The sequence below is a fragment of the Muntiacus reevesi genome, chromosome 6 (genome assembly GCF_963930625.1).
Source record: "Muntiacus reevesi chromosome 6, mMunRee1.1, whole genome shotgun sequence".
NCBI classification, from domain to species: domain Eukaryota; kingdom Metazoa; phylum Chordata; class Mammalia; order Artiodactyla; family Cervidae; genus Muntiacus; species Muntiacus reevesi.
The window spans coordinates 38,035,540-38,048,141 of NC_089254.1; the positions used below are offsets into that span (position 1 = coordinate 38,035,540).

Genomic DNA, 12,602 nt, shown 5'->3' on the forward strand with positions numbered 1-12,602 from the left:
AGGCAACAACTATAGGGTAAAATAGATAGTTTAAACTGTGAATTTCATATATGCGTTGTCTGTAATTTACATTCTAGAAACATTCAAAACTCTCACTTAGATGTGAGTAAACTGCTGCTGCTGCTGCTGCTGCTAAGTCGCTCAGTCGTGTCCGACTCTGTGCGACCCCATAGACTGCCTACCCAAAGGGAATGTGCTTTAAGCTGTTTGGGGCTATATGGGTGATACCTTTACCTTCTCTTTAATACATTCAGTACCCCTGAAACCAGATCTCTTGTGCAAAAATAAATAAATAAATGAAAAATAAAGAGGCAATGGAATTTACCAAAAATGTGTGTTCACTAAGATGGAAGTTAATTAGTACTCAATACTTTTGTAAAACTTGTGAAATTCTTTTTACAAGTCATATCTTTTTAGCATATACAGAGTTGGATTTCAGAACTTTGATATCTCTGTTTTAGGTCAAACTGAATGAACGAATCATAGCCACTTCGCAAGGACTCCTTATCCGCTCTGTTCAGGATTCTGACCAAGGACTGTATCACTGCATTGCAACAGAAAACAGCTTCAAGCAGACCATAGCCAAAATCAACTTTAAAGTTTTAGATTCTGAAATGGTGGCAGTTGTTACAGACAAATGGTCTCCATGGACCTGGGCCAGCTCTGTAAGGGCTTTACCCTTCCATCCGAAGGACATCATGGGGGCTTTCAGCCACTCAGAAATGCAGATGATTAATCAGTACTGCAAGGACACTCGGCAGCAGCATCAACAGGGAGAAGAATCTCAGAAGATGAGAGGGGACTACGGCAAGTTAAAGGCTCTCATCAATAGCCGGAAAAGTAGAAATAGGAGGAATCAGCTGCCAGAGTCATAATGTTGTCTTAAATGGGGCTTGTGCTTCCATTAATAGAGGTCTGTCTTCAGTGATCAAATTTTTAGTAAAGAATCTTGTGCTTTACCCATGGGAAATTCCTGAAGAAGGTGGTTACTCACTGAGAAAGGTGAATGTTACATGAACTGAAATGAGTATGCATTTTCTTGTATGATATTGACAACCCTAGACATGTCATGGTCCTCATGGTGCATAGAAAGGTTTAACTTAACCTAGATTTTATTTATATCTTTATGTACCTTTTCTTCAAAATCAATATGGCGTCTATGAAACTAGAATTCTTACATCCCTTAATTGAATGAGGGCTATAACCTGTGATCTTCCATCCTTGCTTTAAGGATTTAGATTTCTAATTGACAGTCATCTGTATACAAAAACAAATGCCAAGTTCACAATTTTTACATAGTAAAAGTGAAATAAATGCATATAACAGAGTCAAAAGAAACGTAGAACAAAAAACAAAGACAAGGAAGAGGGAATCTAAAAGTTGTATAAAACACTAGCAATTCACTAAAAGATAATATGGAGTTTATATGCTTCCACTGAAATATCGTATTAGTTATTTTTATGATGGCAAAAATTGTCAGTTGCTGATATCCGTCACTGATCTCTGTTCCCTTGTTTCAGGAAGATAAAAGGAACCCTCACCATTAATATCTGACTGCAGTTATGTCAGTGAAGCTTTTAAGTTTATATTGTTATATAGTCATCTTCCAAACAAAAGCACTTTCCTTTTTGGAAGATATTTAAGTTATTTTAGACTCAGAGAATATAATCTTGCACAGTTTAATCGATTAATATGTTTATTCTAATTTTCTAGTTTGCATGGCAAGTTAAAAAATATAAGAAGAAAAATTTTTTGAAATACCAAACTTGTATATGAGGTCTAAAACAATCAAAATGGGAGAAAAAAGAAAAACAAGGTTAAAAAAGCAATTTTATTGACAGAAGTTTATTAAAAATATTACTAATTTTTAACTCCAGTAATTAATTTCATTGATTAACTTACATTTGTTTACCAACCTCAGATACCATATTGAATTTTAAGTCACCAATTCTTATTTTAATGCTCTTTTGTATATGCTGGAGAGATGCTCATCTTATGGAGAAGTGAAAAAATTTCTAATTTGAACAAAAATAGACATACTTTATTTTAAAAGAATGTTGATACATCATATTCACTGGTATATAAATACAAATGTGGTAAGTCTGTGATGAATAAAATAACTATCTTCTTATTATATACTTGGATCCTGTGTTTAGAGTAATTTAATATTTTTTGTTATTCCAAATACCAATTCGATGGGAGAGGTATAAAATTTTCTTTGTATCTTCATATTTCTTTTAAAAAAACAACTTATGTTGTTTTGTTTTACATTTAACAATTTCCATGTTTCCAGGTGTGAAGAGAAATTATATAATATACCTAATCAAAATCTAATACAAAAGTTTTATTTGTAGTTAACAATCCATAAAGAAAGTAATCAAGATAAATATATTACTTTTCTAAGCACTACAGTATAAAATGTCAAGAACTAAAATCATCGTCAAAATGAATCTAATCACTTATCAGAATCTAAGAATATGAGTTATTATTTAAATGGTAAATTATGATATTACTAGGGGAGGCCTCAATGGAGCAAAAGTAGCAGTAACAAACATAGCATAAATAATGTTTCTTCAAAAATAGAGGTATTAATAAAAGCTATTGTTCCAAATGTGTATATGATTCTAAAGAAGTTTGTTATACAAATAGTTCTTTATTTCCACTCTACACGCACAAATAGAAATGTGTATAAAGCTGAAACCATATTCTGTGTTCATGCTCAATCTATTCTATGTACAGAGTTAAAAGTAAAATTGTTTTAGACTCAGAGGATAAAGTAAATTATACAGGTCCCCTTGCTTCATGTAAACGCAAACTGATAGACAATAAGGGTGTTTAGTTTTATAACATTATTTGTGCTATTTAATGCCTTCTGCTTTAAACATTATTACATTGTATATACTTTTATCACTTTTAAAATTATAGAGACCCTTCTTGAACAAAACTGCCAAATGTAAAGAAAATTTTCTTTCTCAAAAATATTGTTAACACATACTAAATGTTGGTGGTTGATTGGTTGATTTTATTTTGTGTAGTCTGACAATTCAATGACTTGATATGTTTTTCATTTGTATTGTACATAAAATTTCCTAGAAATGCACTTTTTTTCAAAGTGTAGGTTTGTGACTAGATTTTAGCATGATGAAACTGTCATTACAGTGAATGTTCACTCTCTGTAAGGAAATGTAGTTAGCACAGTAATATTTAATTGGATATTGAAGAAATCATGTGCCTGGAAAAATAAAACATTGAATTCCGCAAAGATGTCTTTAATTTTCCTTTGTAATGTTGAGTTTATAATTTCTCGTTGATATGATAGAATCTGCTGACTCTTAAAATTGTTCTTATTTTCCCCATTTATTTGTTTATTTGCGTGTGTGTGAAAGTAATGCATCTGGATATTTCAAAATTCAAAATTTCTGGTAAGATATACTTGAAAACTTTCCTTGTACCTCTATCTCTCGTTCATGTAAGCCCTGCCCCAGAAGCAGCCAGTATTGTCAGTTTTTGTGTATGTTTCCGTGATACATTATACACGGCAAGCAAATTCATATTTGTTTTCTCTTTAAGAGAAGTTTTACATCCACTCACGTCTGTGGAAAGTTATTAAGACATGTGTCTACAGTTGGGGGAAAAAAAAGTGTAGTTTATAAATGCTTGGGTTTGGAGCCAGACTGCTAGAATTTGAAGTCTTATCATGGGAAAATTGCTGAATCTCTTTCGTCCTCTGCCCAAATTAATACTCGTAAAGTGTTAGGGCAGAACTTGTACAATAAGTATTCAATAAATATCTTAATATTGTATTTATTTTGAAAGTACCCTATTGCTGCAATAGGAAGTAATATTTTAGTTGTGTCCTTTGACAAGTTAAATGCCAATGGTCTAGGCTGGGGAGCCTGTAGTCAGTAGATCAGATGACAGCTTACCAGGGTAAGACTTTATATGAGCCTTTATAAAAGTGAGGGGAAGGAAGCCACAGGGAAAAGAACAACTATAAATAAAGCAATCTCCACAAATCTTTCAACCTGATGATTTTGAACTACTCCCTAATTGCTTCATTTCTCAGTATCTTGCTTATATTTGAATGTAAAATTGATTTTAAAAAAATTATTGCATTGCTTATAAATTTAGTATTTTTCTGATGCTTTATATTTCATACCAAAATTAAAAAAATAAATAAATAAGAGGGTCACCATGTCCTGTGTTTGCTCTTCTGGTTAAAAAGAGACACATCACGGCTCTGTTTTGTAGCACAGTCAGGCCCACTGAAAGTTTTAATCTAGACAAGTAAATAAACAGACTGAGTAAAATGGTTACTTAACCAGTGGCATTGAGCATTTCTTTGAATTTTATGCATGGTAACAAAACTCTGGAAGACTGTTGTGAAAAACAACTTCCTTATAAGTGTTTATCCCCCTGTCATTTTATCCAATGGCCTTTTGCAGGGAATACAAGCCCCTCTGCAAAGTTGAAACCAATTGCAACGAATTTTGTGTATATGCCGTTCAGTGAACTTCATTGTCAATGAATTGTTTTTCCTAGTGGGCCTCTGGTATATACTTCAATTTTTATAATTTCATAACTACTTTCTTGGTGCACAGATACTGAGAATTGGAAGAACTAGCTCCAAAATAAGAAAATGCCATCTTCACTCTACTGACTAATGCATTTGTCCATTTATCTCATAATACAATACTTTCCACCCAGGTTGAATTGTGTATTTCTCAGAGCTATTATATTGCCATGTTTGAGTGTTACTTAGATAAAGTGCTATTGAAGACTGAGATTATAACAAACACATTAAAACTCTTTATTCTATATAAGGTTACCTCTCAAACCTCAAGTGAAAAGTGGGGTGAATTATATTCCTTAAGTGATTTTTTTCCTCTGAATTATTTATATAAAAATGTCATCCAAACATTTTATGAAATCAAAAGCATAATGACTTCTGCATGGCCAAATGGATATGTGATGGAATTATTATAAAAATCAAAGCCATTCCTATTGTCTCTCTGAATATTTTTCAATATACATACAGTCTTTGGCTCATAAGGGGGTACAATAAGATGAAAGCAATTTCCTACTTTCTTAGATTTTTTCAAAATATCATTTTTACAATTCTATGTAGGAAAAGAAATTATAACCCCTTGTTTTATTATTTCCCCCTTTACTCATGTATGTGGGTTGAGGGGTGGAAAGGGTATGATTTATAATCAACTTCCCATCTCTGCTGTATCGTAGCTCATCAAAGAACTTAGGACCTTCATAGTACCTTTGAGTTGAGAATTCACAGTTGTAAGCTCTGGTTTGATGTTGAGAGTCAGCTTGACTCATGAATAGGAAAAGCGACCATTGGAAACAAAATAACTGAGGAGGTACTATCCAAGCCACATCTGCCTGAGACAGTCACTGAATTCCCAGTGATATTTGTACAGATGCAGATGTATGTGTGTTGTATCCACAGATTATGCACATCAAGATCCACGAACCAGCTATATTCAGTTTTTTAATATTTCAAAATGAATCTCATTTCTGCTTCAAGTTACCATTCCAACTCCTCCACTAAAAATGATATAGCCTGGGAATGTTATGTCTTTCTTGATGAATTGCTGCTTTCTCTAAAATTGGAATTATAGTAACACCTTTCACATTCTATAGTTGTGAGAATTAAATGAGTTAATACATGAAGAATTCTTATGGCCAGGCACATAGTAAAAGCTCAAAAAGTGTATGCTATTATTTTTTTTCTATCAGCAGAGCAAAACTATTCTAAGTATTTGAACTTTTATCCCTCTTTTAACTCAGGTTATACCTAAATGGTTTAACTGATATTTGATGTCATTTATCTATATTAGCGTCTGTGGTGGCAGCATTTTTCTTTTCTTTTTTTAAATTTTTATGGGAGTATATATATTTTTTAACAATGTTGTATTAGTTCCTGGTGTACAGCAAGGCAAATCAGATCTATATATACACATATCCCCTCTTTTTTAGATATCTTTCCCCTTTAGGTCACCATGGAGCTCTGAGTAGAGTTCCCTGTGCTATACAGTAGGTTCTCATTAGTTACCTATTTTACACATAGTAGAGTATATATATCAACTGCAGTATCCCAATTCATCCCATCCTCTTCTTCCCACCTTAAGTTTGTATCCATAAGTATCCATAAAGTTGTTCTCTATATCTGTCTCTATTTCTGCTTTGCAAATAAGTTCATATGCATCATTTTTGTAGATTTCAATATTATACATTTAAGCAATATTTTGACTATAATATTGTAATATAAATAATACTATAGATTTGTGTTCCTCTTTCAGACTTACTTCACTCTTTATGAAAGTCTCTAGGTCTATCCAGGCTTCCCTGGTCGCTCAGCTGGCAAGGAATCCACCTGCAATGCAGGAGACCTGGGTTCAATCCCTGGGTTGAGAAGATCCCCCTGGGAAAGGGAAAGGGTACCCAGTCCAGTATTTTGGCCTGGAGAGTTCCATGGACTGTATAATCCATGTGGTTGCAAAGAGTCAGAGATGACTGAGCAACTTTCACTTTCTAAGTCTATCCACATCTCTGCAAATGGTACTGTTTTGTTCCTTTTAAAAATGTGGAACACTTCATGAATTTGCATGTCATTTTCTATTGAACTTTTGCCAACAGTATAGCTGTCCCCTGCTTCGTCTCTTGCTGCTGAGACTGTCCTTTCAGAGCAGGTGAGCTTTCCAGTACATCCAAACACACAGAGAAATAGGAAGTTTTCAGCTCTTCTTGCACTATTCTGGGAGAGGAGCCAAAGTCCACTCACACTAAAACCACTAGGAACTGTGTATATATGTGTGTGTTACTTTCCCTTACAGGATATTGTTCCTTCTTAGGACACAAACCTAGATGTGAGGTAGAAATACAGAACTCATAGCTCTGTTTGCTCACCATCTCTTCCCCTCAGCTCACCTTTCATTGCTGTGACCACTGACAACAAAGATGAGTCATTAAATATCTCCCATGAGCTTGACGAGGAGATTTCTCCCTTTGACACCCAAGTACCCTCTAACAGAAGTTTGAAAAGCTATGTAGCCCAGAGTACATTTCTACATTAAGATCTCAACTGTTATTTTAAGTAGCTGAAAGGATATCCAGTAAGATATGAATTTTGACATTTTTAAATGAAAGTTATATTACTTTTATTATTGTCTAAAATGACTAAAATCAAAACATAGACTTTGGCACCCACCATTGTATTTTTAAATCATAACAAGTTCTTAACAACAGTCAGAAATTTTAAATGATTCATATTTCTCCATATTCCTATTTCTATTCTATTTGCTTCACACAATTTTATGCTTCTATAACAAGGTTTATATTTTCAAAACTATTAATTACTGTTATCTACATCTTATTTAAAATATCACATGACCCTATGACTCTAATAATATTTTTCTTTTAGATTAAGTTAAAATTATAAACTGTCAAATTCGATCAAAGAACAGAAACCTACTCCAAATTTTGAAAATCACTATATATAAAAATCGCTAAAAAAAATCTTGAATGAAGATAGACATGAGATGAATGTAGCAGCCTTTTCTTTCTGAATCATGTCTGAATTCATATTGGCAAAGAAGGCAAGCTATGTGCTAGGCAATTCACAGCACCGACAGTTATAGTACCATGAAACTATCACAATTATATCCTCTTAAAGATAACCACTTACTAGGCATTTTTCTGGGGGAATTCCTGTGAGCATAGAGGTGCACACTGTACATAATTATCTGCTTTACTCATAGGATCTGCTGAAGGTATTAGTCTGTTTTATAAATTGGCAAAACTGAGAATCTAGTGCGTTTAGTTACTTGCCTTGAGTTAAATAATTTTCTAAAGAACACAATATATGAAGTATAAAGAGTTTAGATCAAAACTTAAAGTATCTTCCATGTCTCATTACCTAGCATCTCACAAAGAAGTCTCTCCACTACAAAAACAATCATACACAGCAGCCTTCATGGTATAACTTACAGGACACTAGGTAATGCTGAGCCCCGGCCATGGAGTCAGAATGCCTAGATTAGATATTCTAACTTACTACTACCTAACTTTACAGGTCTGATACCATTATGATAATACCAATCTCAAGAGAAAGTCAAGATCAAGATGCTTCATGTAAAGTGCTCAAAACTGACTTGATGTACAGTGAATGCCAGGTAGTATTATCTATTTTACTACTATGTTTTGATACTGGGAATATCATTTATTAAATCTTTCACCAAATATTTATTGAGCACTTAGCTGTATGTCTGGCAGTATTTTAGGCTTTGAAAGTATCAGTCAGTCGGTCCAGAGGCTCAGTCGTGTCCGACTGCAACACCATGGATTTGGCATGCCAGGCTTCCCTGTCCATCACCAACTCCCAGAGCTTGCTCAAACTCATGTCCATCCAGTGGGTGATGCCACCCAACCATCTCATCCTCTGTCGTCCCCTTGCCCTCCTGCCTTCAATCTTTCCCAGCATGAGGGTCTTTTCCAATGAGTCAGTTCTTCACATCAGGTGGCCAAAGTATTGGAGTTTCAGCTTCAGCATCAGCCCTTCCAATGACTATTCAGGAAGGATTTCATTTAGGATGGACTGGTTGGATCTCCTTGCAGTCCAAGGGACTCTCAAGAATTTTCTCCAACACTACAGTTCAAAAGCATCAGTTATTCAGCACTCAGCTTTCTTTATCAGAGAAGGCAATGGCACCCCACTCCAGTACTCTTGCCTGGAGAATCCCAGGGACAGGGGAGCCTGGTGGGCTGCCATCTATGGGGTCGCACAGAATCGGACACAACTAAAGCATCTTAGCAGCAGCAGCAGCTTTCTTTATAGTTCAACTCTCACATCTATGCATGACTGCTGGAAAAACCATAGCTTTAACTAGACAGATCTTTGTTGGCAAAGTAATGTCTCTGCTTTTTAATATGCTGTCTAGGTTGGTCATAACTTTTCTTCCAAGGAGCGTCTTTTAATTTCATGGCTGCAATCACCATCTGCAGTGATTTTGGAGCCCAAGAAAATAAAGTCTCTTGCTGTTTCCATTGTTTCTGCATCTATTTGCCATGAAGTGATGGGAGTGGATGCTATGATCTTAGTTTTTTGAATGTTGAGCTTTAAGCCAACTTTTTCACTCTCCTCTTTCACTTTCAAGAGGCTCTTTAGTTCCTCTTTGCTTTCTGCCATAAGCGTGGCATCATCTGAGGCAATTGATATTTCTCCCAACAATCTTGATTCCAGCTTGTGCTTCATCCAACCTGGCATTTCATATGCTATACTCTGCATATAAGTTAAATAAGCAGGGTGACAATATACAGCCTTGACATACTCCTTTCCCAATTTGGAACCAGTCTGTTGACAAAGCAACATCCTGGTTGTTGTGAAATTTACTTCCTGGATGGAAAAGACAAAACAGACACAGAAATAATTATGTAAAACTTAGGCTGAGAATTCTATGAAGGAAATTAAAGGTGAAAGAATCATGCAAAGATCAGGGGAAAGGAATAAGTCCGGCTGAGCAACAAGCCAGTAAAGGCTCTAGGGCGAAAACAATTCTGGCAGATTTGAGGAAGAAAATAAAACCAGAGTGGCTTGGTCCAAGTGAAAGAAGAGGAGTCAAGTACTAGACTGTATCCCAAAGGCAGAGAAACCAAGTCACATGGGGCCTGATGACCACGGGGAGAAGTTTAGTTTTGATAATAAGAAATACAAAAGTCAAAAAAAAAAGAAATACAAAAGTCATGAAGGCAAGATGTTACATGAGTGATTTACATTCAATATAAGACATCTCTGGCTGTATTTCAGAGGACTTCTGAGACCGAGGAATGCAAACAAAGAAAACATAAAGACCAACAGGAGCCAAAGACAAAAAAGAGCACAAAAGTGGTAGGTTTAAATATTGACTTTCACTCAAAGAGATGTGTAAACAACTGGTAATAATTCCTCCTGGAGTGTACTTTTGAAAAAGAAGACAGGGGTGATATGAGACAGTATTCATGCCCTGAGGTTGAGGAAGAATTGTTGGGATGGTATGTCTCAAAATGGAAAACGGGACACCGGAAGATGTCAAAGGTGGCTTACAGAGAGCCGTACAGTTGGTCCTGGAGCTAGAAAATGCAGAAAACTGTCAGAAAGAGGGATTTATTACTCAGTAATACCCAGAAGAGGAAGTGGCTTAGGTTTCAATACTCAGAAATAAAACAGTCATGGATAAAAATCCAAGGGCCATTAACGACAATGTTGTGCGAATGTTTTAAGACCAGGTGGGGTCACATGGTCAGTGTCTGTAAATAGCGGAAGATGCAAACAACCTTTATGCATGAGAGTCCACAATAAATAACTTTCCTGAAGATATAGTGCAACATGACTGAGAGACCAACAGTTTGTAAAGACCAGCTGCCTTAATAACCCACTTACTTAATACTGATTTTATTTACCAGGCAAGTGATCCAGTTTCATCCCGCATTTAGAAACAACCTAAGTAAGAGAGGACCGTTTGGAGAATTGAGTGTGTAGTAAAATATTCTTTTTCAGAAGGGTGAAATTACAACGCAATTTGTGTAGATACTCAAATCTTTAACTAAGGCACTGGGGTCAGCATTAGAAGCAATGATTCTGGAAATGTTACAGCTCCTCATAATTGACCCTTCCCCACCTCAGATGACTGCTTTCCTCTGCCATGTTAAAAAGGGAAATTAAGTGTTGTTACAAAGATGGGTTCTGGACTGACTCCTTTGAGATGGCTTCTTTGGAAGCTGGCATTGAGGCTCTGCAAATGGAGGGGATTCAGGTGTGCTCTCAGGAACAGAATAATTATGGATATTTAAGGAATAAATATTTATGGAAGATGAATTTGAGGAAAGAAAGAAGTAATAAGAAACTGAATAAAAAGCATTACCACTGCCACCACTCAAACATCTAGCTGGGTCAAAAAATATATATATATATTTATAGCCAGAGACAGTACAAGAAGTGCTTAACATTTTCTGAGATTACCAGGATTTGTTTTACTTTTTTACAAAAGTTATCAAGAGAAATCATAACACCTTTTCTGCAGACTTTCTTACAGCACTTTTATTCAGGAAAAAAAAAAACAAAAAACTGCATTCTGTGAGGCTTTCTTCCACTTTCCAAGGTTAGATTATCCCTCTGCTGTCCAACATGGCTAATCCACCTGTGTTAGAGCATTTACCCCATTTAGTAACCTTTAAAGTCTTATTTTTACCTCTTGCCAGCTACATTGTGGGCTTTTAATTTAATCATTTTTATTCTTAGTATCTAGGACATTGTTAACTACATCAGTTCAGTTCAGTTCAGTCGCTCAGTCGTGTCCAACTCTTTGCGACCCAATGAATCGCAGCATGTCAGGCCTCCCTGTCCATCACAAACTCCCAGGGTTTACTCAAACTCATGTCCATCGAGTCGGTGATGCCATCCAACCATCTGATCCTCTGTCGTCCCCTTCTCCTCCTGCCCCTAATCCCTCCCAGCATCAGAGTCTTTTCCAATGAGTCAGCTCTTCGCAAGAGGTAGCCAAAGTATTGGAGTTTCAGCTTCAGCATCAGTCCTTCCAATGAACACCCAGGACTGATCTCCTTCAGGATGGACTGGTTGGATCTCCTTGCAGTCCAAGGGACTCTCAAGAGTCTTCTGCAACACCACAGTTCAAAAGCATCAATTTTTCATACTAGGTGCTTAATAAACACAAAGGGTCTTCCCTTTTGGATAGTACATAGTAAATCATTTTGAAATCTACTATATAATGAAGAGAGGATTGATGCTATATGCTCTAATACAGATTTCAGAATATGAAATTACTAGCTTGAAAATCCACTATGGTAACTAAACTCTTAAACTTATGATCAATAATTTGAAATATACCATCTACCTCTATATGAGAAATAAATAACCCCATCTCAATCCTAGAAGAGAAAGCTAAGACAAATTTTAAATATGTATTAATAAAAGATGACAAACAACAGTCAAATAATTTATATTACAAGGGCAACAGGAGGACATGATTAAAATCTACTTTGCTTTTGTTCTATTAGTGTTCGATTAGCCATATATCCAATGTTTTCAGTAGCTCATCCAATTTCCACAGCAGTAATGATTTGGTAGGCATTGTTATATGAATTTTATGGATGAAAAAACAAGCCCAGAGGTTCTGCAGCTAGCAAGCATCTAGACTGGGATTGAAAGTGACCTTTACTTTTTGTCCCGTATCACTCAAGGAATAGGAGTGGAGAGAACAGAGACTTCACTATATTAACCAGGGATGGTTCCATGCTGCAGATAGATCTTCAAATGGACTGCAGTGAATAGAATTCACATGGGTTAATGTGGAGGAAGGACATTTCTGGAGCTTCAGAAGTGGGAAACCAAATAGATATGCAAAAAAGAATCCGTTGATTGATTTTGAGAGTCAAAGGCATGGAAGAACAAAGATAAAGTTAGACATCTACACAGGTGGAGTAAATGATGAAATAAACATGGTTTGCTCTTTGTTTTGAGGATATATTTAAGAAGGAAGAAATGAGGGGCAGACATTTACTTTGCTTGATGGATTAATGCCCTGGCTACTTCT

At 35.7% G+C, this 12,602-nt stretch overlaps 1 protein-coding gene across 1 annotated transcript in view; it reads left to right on the forward strand.

The window, feature by feature from the left end:
* Positions 1-3,262, forward strand: part of SEMA3C (semaphorin 3C) — a 204,422-nt gene extending 201,160 nt beyond the window's left edge. Inside the window, exon 18 of the mRNA XM_065939907.1 lies at positions 462-3,262. Coding sequence (XP_065795979.1) covers positions 462-875 — 414 coding nt within the window. The 3' untranslated portion in view covers positions 876-3,262. The remainder of the gene's footprint in view (positions 1-461) is intronic.
* The last annotated feature ends 9,340 nt before the right edge of the window (positions 3,263-12,602 follow it).